Source organism: Buceros rhinoceros, unplaced genomic scaffold, assembly GCF_000710305.1.
Source record: "Buceros rhinoceros silvestris isolate BGI_N320 unplaced genomic scaffold, ASM71030v1 scaffold3868, whole genome shotgun sequence".
In the NCBI taxonomy this organism is placed as follows: Eukaryota; Metazoa; Chordata; class Aves; order Bucerotiformes; family Bucerotidae; genus Buceros; species Buceros rhinoceros.
Genome location: NW_010428503.1, coordinates 199,463 through 206,250, shown reverse-complemented (window position 1 = coordinate 206,250; position 6,788 = coordinate 199,463). Strand labels below are relative to the sequence as shown.

The 6,788-nt window shown below is 42.0% G+C and overlaps 1 protein-coding gene across 1 annotated transcript in view; it reads left to right on the top strand.

The window, feature by feature from the left end:
• The first annotated feature begins 3,641 nt into the window (after positions 1-3,641).
• Positions 3,642-6,788, top strand: part of CD2AP (CD2-associated protein) — a 42,308-nt gene continuing 39,161 nt past the window's right edge. The window contains exons 1-2 of the mRNA XM_010142298.1: positions 3,642-3,719; positions 4,777-4,930. Of these exons, the coding sequence (XP_010140600.1) occupies positions 3,642-3,719; positions 4,777-4,930 (232 nt within the window). The remainder of the gene's footprint in view (positions 3,720-4,776; positions 4,931-6,788) is intronic.

Below are 6,788 nucleotides of genomic sequence, written 5' to 3'. Positions count from 1 at the left end.
GGAGACAGTCCGTATTGACCTTCTACTGCCAAGTCATAAATGCGTAAAATCTGTGTTGCTAATGGAAACACTGACAAGCCTTGAACTGCAGCGGACTGGCATAATAAAAACTATTAAAATCTCCAGCTGCAGCTAATGTCAGAGTTTCATTTCGTTTTTGCTGGCTGGCAGCTGGTGATGGCCTCATCTCAAAACAAGCTGAAGTGTCCTGGAGGCTTTTTGTTGGTATTGTCACAGCACAGGCTCTCTCTGTTCATTTGAATATATGAGACTGACTTTAAAAACAACAAAAATGAACAAAGAAAAATGCCTTACTTGTTGTGAAGCCACTGAATAGGAGTCTTGGGCATGTTCAGGTTGGTCATAGTGGTGTTTGGGAGACAAGACTTGTGGACAGTGTCGTTTTCCAACCACTGAAATTCAGGCCAACTGTTCGGGCATAGGTAAGAATTACAGACTCTTACTAAGATTTAACATGAATTGCAGACTCTTACGAACGTTGACAGGGGCGTGTATTAATATTTGCATTTATTTCAGAGATCCAAACTGATAGCTGTCTTGTTTAGATATTACTGCTTTTGTAAAACCTTAATGTATCCAAAAGGTCAGAGATCATAATGATGGTGTTCAGGATGAGGTTGCTGGCAGTGGTGACGGGTGCCTGTGTCAGGGGATCCCATCATGTGCTTTTGAAAGTGAATCTTAGAGGAGTTTCCTACTGTTAGAGGGCTGATGTGAGATACAGGTTTGTGGGGTACTGCACTGCATGCAGGTGTGGAGACCAGGGATTCCTGAATTTACTTTAACGTGGTTTGATTTTAATGTGGTTTTTAATGCCCTGAGGAAGGATAATTAATGCTGCAGTTCCTCTTTAACAAGAAGAAAAAAAAGTGCTTCCTTTGCAAGGTTGTTCTAAAGGGTAGTAGGTTAAATATGGGAAAGGGTGTTGTTGGCTTGTCCACGCACTGCTTACTAACCCCTTCTTCTGTAGCTCTTTGTCAAAACCAGTTTTATCACTAGCTGCTGTAGCAGTAGAGTCTTGTGTGATTATTTTTCCGCTCTTCATTGCAAAGCAGCTTTATGTGATGCTACGGTCACAACATGCTTTCTGATATGTCTGCTTGTTGTAAGTCTGATTGATTTGCAGCTCTCTGCTCCTTTTTTATCCTGTAGCCACCTTGATTATTTTTCCTTGCTTCCTCTTTTCCTTTCATATGTCTTAGGCTACAAAAACCTGATGGTTTCTCTTAAGCGCGTGTTGAAGTGTTCAACTTTAATATTTCAGCTGTATTAGGAAGGTCTAGTGGTACCAGTCTCTCCCAATCATTCCAGTCATTCTTTCTGGTTTCTTCTGATGAAATTCTTCATCATTAAATTCTCACTGTTTGAATCTTACTGCAAGATTTTCATCATGTAATGGGTGTTCATAGAACTATTTTAGATCTTATTTTTAAATCTGATTCCACTATACTTTCTGTTAAAATCTGACATTGCTGGTCTTGTGTTAGGCTTTTGGGTATTTCTTACATGTCACCACTTCAATTACTGACTCAAGACTGGCAAGAAAGTCCCTCAAGCATTCCTTCTTTCGCTTTTGGGTCTTTTGTAGCAGTCACTGCTTTTGTCTTAAATTGTTTCCTGTTGTTTATTACCTATCGATTACTTTGCTGCCTTTGATATTACTGCTGGACTTAAAAGCATGTTGTCTGTTTACTTCAAATTATTGTTGAAGGTGATGTTTGCTTTACAGCATGTTCTGGCCTTTGGAAGTGGTGGGGTGGGGTGGGGGTGGTCTTTTTTGTTTTTCTTGTAATAAATTAAAGACATTAAAAGAGGGCTGTTACGTTTTTGACCAGACTGCCTGTGCATGTCTTCCCCATCTCCCTTTTACATCTCTATGCTTCTCACAAAGTTATTGAAGCAGCTACTTCTGAAGCCTTCTGCGAGGTGCAGACCCGGGTAAGGAGCCTGGAGGTGACTCCTCGCTAGAAAGTGTTATGATTGAGGACCCAGTTATTTGGGGAAGCATTAGTTCCTGGAGCAGCTTGGAAGCTTTTAGAGGCTGTTTATGTTGCACAGTGAAAGGTTATAATTCTAAAAATCCAGGTATAGAACCACTCCAGGCAAGTTTTCAAGCACAGATATGATTTTCACTTGAGCAGAATGGTCTTGTCAGTAAGACAGGTAGAAAGGTGGTTTGGAGGTGGCAAACTTTTCAGCTGGCGCCAAATTTAATTCCTTACAATTTATCAGACTTGCAAGTAACTGGCTAAAGAACAACTCTAAGGCTGAGAATGACACTCTTTGAAATGTGAAATGTCTACTCAAATGGGAGGTAGACATGATGCTGTCGACTCTCTTCTGGTGCTTTGGGCTTTTGTTTTGATTTGGACGGTGGCATCTGAGCAGAACTAAGATGGCCAGGGCAGAAGTCCCTGCAGATGAAGGGGAGCAGCAACAGCAGGAACTACTCACCTGTTTTCTGAAAAGCCTCTTTATGTAATGTAGATGAGTGGGATGAAAAACTGTGTTGTCTGTAGTCTTGCTTATTCTACTTCCTCTGCTCTTTTGGGAGATAGGAAGGTGCTTTGGACTGTTTGACTTGGGTTTGTAAGATGTTTGAAAGCATCAGCAGATTTCCAGACCTGCTGAGTTTTCCAGCTGGACAGCTGCATTAAGTAACCTGGATCTTAATGTTCCAGAAAGCACCAGATAGTTTCTGGTGAATTATATTTCTCATGTTTTTGGCATTCCATCTGCGCATGGGTTTTGTTGTCTTCAGGCTTGTGTTTAAGAGTTCACACAACATTAGTAGGTGTATGTATATATGTTGCCAATATTGTTTCCAAATGTGATTAAATATTTTATTGCAGCTGCAGTAACTAGTGGAGTTTTTAACCAGTGGCTGCTGGTAGTGGATGCAAGAATTATTCTGAAGTGGATTACAAAAATCTGCAAAGTCCTTTTGAGTGTTTGCTCTCCTCAAGACATTGTAATGCTGTGGAGATGAGAAAGCTGACAACCTTTGAGGGTCTTGCTAAGCACACACGTGTGTTAGTGTGTAACACTCTTGGGTTTTCAGAAAGTCTTTGATAAAGTTCTCCATCAAGGTATAGAAGGAATGAAGTTGCTGTGAGGCTGAAGGAAAAATTCTTTCATGGCTTGGAACATAAAGAATAAGCAGCAAAGAACTTAGCAGTGATTTGTCAGGATGGAGGAGAGTTGGTAATGGGATCCCCCAGGAGCTGGTTGTGGTACTGGTGTTGTTTAGCATCTCTGGAGTGGGGATTTCACAGTGGACGCTCTCATTTTGTGCTGTTAAAGTCTTATGCAGTTCAATGCCATGCTGATGGCAAGCTGCTGAGCAGGCTTAAAGAAGGTGGGAAGTGAGCTTGGAGGTGGTAAATGCCCAGTAATGTGTGTAAGAAAAGGTAATCCATATCATGCCTACGTGGAACTGCCAGTTGTGAGTTGAGCATCAGTTCATGACTATCTGGCATTGTTGCTTTCAGTTCTCTGAAATTCTCAGCTCCTAATGCAGTGACAACCCAAAACGCTGGCAAGTGTCATTAGATCTGTTGAGACCAGGATGGGTACAGGCAGCTAGATAGATGGTTAAAGCATGGAGCAGCTGCGATGAGATGTGGGCTGACAAAGCTGAGAGGATACAGCCAAGGGAGGATGTGATCAAGGTTTATGTGGCCAATGAGGAAGTTTCAGTAAGGAGTACACAATGGGACTAGTGAGGTGTCAGCGTAAAGCAGATGAGAGAGAGGAGCTTCTTTACATAGCAGAGATCTGGTGTCTGTCCCCAAGGAAGCTGTGGAGGGAGACAGGACCTTATGGGTGCATAAATGGATTAGGCAGCTTCATCTAAGACATGAAAGGGAGAGGGTTAGGGGATGTATCTCCTTAATGAAACCCTTTATGGGTGCTCTGGGAACGTGGGAGGATCTGGATTGAAGGCTTAACTCCTCTAGAGAGCGTCTTGGATTGCAGCTGCTGGGAGTGTTTTGTGCTAGGTGGGCCATCGATCTGACTTAATGGGTTTCTTCTTGTGCAAAGTGATGATTTTCCTTCAGAGTGTTTGTTTTCTGGTGGAGTCTCATTTAATGAGCTGATGCGGGAGAGGAACTGCGTACATGGACTTTTTTGTCAAGCACTGATGCTTTCTTATTTATAGGTTTCTCAGTTTCGATTGGCACATTCAATTACAATGCTAACACCTCAATTTAGAAAGATAGGAAGGTGAGAGACAATTTTCAGAAAAATGATGTCTCTGTTACTTCCTCTGACACCTTTCCTCTCGCTTCCTCCCACTTTATTTCTTGTATCACGCTTTCTTTTCCACTTGTGTCTTTCAGGCAGAATGATTGCAACTTGTCTGTAAACAGCCTTTGGACTTTCCTATGGGTCTGTCATTGAAGTAATATTTATTTTTTTAAAAATGCTTTCAGCTGTGAGCCCTTACTTAAGCCATTGTAGTATGGGCTGAAAACTACTTCTCTTAGGGTTGGAATACATGAGTAAAATATGCTCCTGTTTCTGAATTTTCTCAGCACATCAGCTTGGTTTACTAACATGATTCTATGGAAGGGTCAAGTTTATTAAGGTCTGTGGTATGTTTAGGGGCAGGCCATCATGATTTTTCGGTATAATACATCATTACACACCTAACGGTAAGTACCTGAAACCCCTTAGTCTATGGATTGTGCAAAACACTGGCCTCTTAGATAATTTAAATGGCCTCTCCATCTTTTAAATCTCTTGTTTCAGGAAGTTAAGAAGGATGTAGAGCCCAAGGATGATGCCGTGCCACTCAGGAGGGAGAAATCTGGCAACGTAGCCAGTCTTGTCCAGCGAATGAGCAGCTATGGGCTTCCAGCAGGAGGATTTCAGCCTCATCCCCCACCCAAAAGCTTCAAGAAGAGTATGTAGCCTTTCCAAGTCCTTCAATTACATAAACTGCTGATGTGCATTTTTTTAATAAACATGAATTATTTAATGTCTGATGTAGTTTTGAGGTTGTACGGAAAACTAGAGACATAGGAGGAAAAGCTTCATTTCTAAGTCAAATTATGCTGGATGCATGGGCAGAAAGCTAGTGTGTAGTTCGTATCAGCAGTGGTAGGGATGAGTTTTCCTGGGAACAGGACTTAGACCCCTTTCAGGTTCCACAGAGCTGCTCTGTAACTTCATGCGGGCTCTGCTTATATTGTCAGGTACCTAAATGAGAACTGCAGACCACACAATAATAAAAAATCTTCCTGTGGTAGTTTCTTTTAAACATAAAAGTTTTGGTACAAATTAATTCAGGACTTTGTGACAAGGAAACGCTCCATAGTTTGGCTTCCTTCTGTTTGGTAGGCTTGCTTCTCGTGTGAAATAAAGTGGAATGGTGGTGTCTAAGAACAATTCTTTGATTGTAACTGCAGCACCCAGGATGGTCAGAAGCAGACTTGGTGCCTCCGTGTCTGTGGTTCCTATGTTTTAAGGCCAGTATTTAAGTCAGGGTGACTAAAATGTAGAGCAGAAAACTTAGCATTCCCTGCATCTGGAAAATTTACTTGTGATTTGTATTTGGATACCTCAGTCTTACAAGACATTGCTCTAAATTACTGTGGCTTCCTCTTTCTTATAAGGGGTTGCAGGCGTTTATGGTTCAAGCTTGCTTTTTTTTAAAGGAAAGAATTCGGAACTTGCTATTTCTGGCGTGTTTATGCTTTGAGGTTTTACCCATAAAAGGAGAAGAGCCACTAGTTGTCTTTTAAAGCTCTGAGATGGGACCACCAGATTTACAAATTCATTGAAACATTTTACTAGGCAACTGAGGATGTTCCTTCAAAATCACCTTGTAGTCAATCTGATCTGTGTACGCATATTGGCAACAGCACCGATGTGCCTCTTAGATGCTTGCATCAGCGGGCTTTCACAAATGCACAGTGAAGGATGAATGCTGTTCCTAGGTCAACGCAACTAGGCTCTGAAAGAGAATCAACGTGATCCTTATGGGTCCTTCCAGCTCGATATTCTAGGATTCTCTGATTCTGTGAACATGATCTGATACCTGTTCAGGTGTTGGCTCTTCATTCTGGCCTCCCTAATCCTGGAATGGTCCCATATTAAGCATGTCTTCTCCTCATGCTGGTGGCTGTGTGGCCATGGCCAGGGTAGTAGGTATGACTTGGTCTCGCACTCTGCAGTGCTCTGGCTAGTTTTACCCTCCTAGAAGAAAACTATGTTCTAGCACCTTCCTTTAAGGATGCAACTGTTTATTTGGCTCAATGACAATCTTTGCGTTTCTGTTTTACTTGCTGTTCCCTCTTTCCTGGAAGACTGTTTAAACAGCTCCTGCAGATCCTGTTTGCTCTGTGCCTGGGCAATTGCTCACTCCTTTCAAATGGTTTCCAGTGCTTAGTTGTTCTGTTTCTGGTTGCTAACCTGGTAAAATGAGATTTACAACATTAAAAACATAGTTAAGCTTCTTTAATAGCAAGTTTCCAGTGGGCGGTGAGGTATGTCTCTGCCTGGGAAGTCCCTTACGTTCTCATGTGCAGCTCTTGCTGAATTCAGGTATTTTATGTCAGGTGGGTAGTAAGTTGCAGGCAATATTCCTAATGGGTAGATGGCTGCCTTTATTCAGGAAAAGAAAAATCCAGAAGGTGTGCTAAATTACAGCAAGGAAGGGCTAAGTTTGGTTTACCCTGTACAACACAAATAAAACCTGAAGCCAAACAAGTTGTTTTGGAAACAGACAGAATTGCCTGGGGGCTGCCAGCCCAGCATTC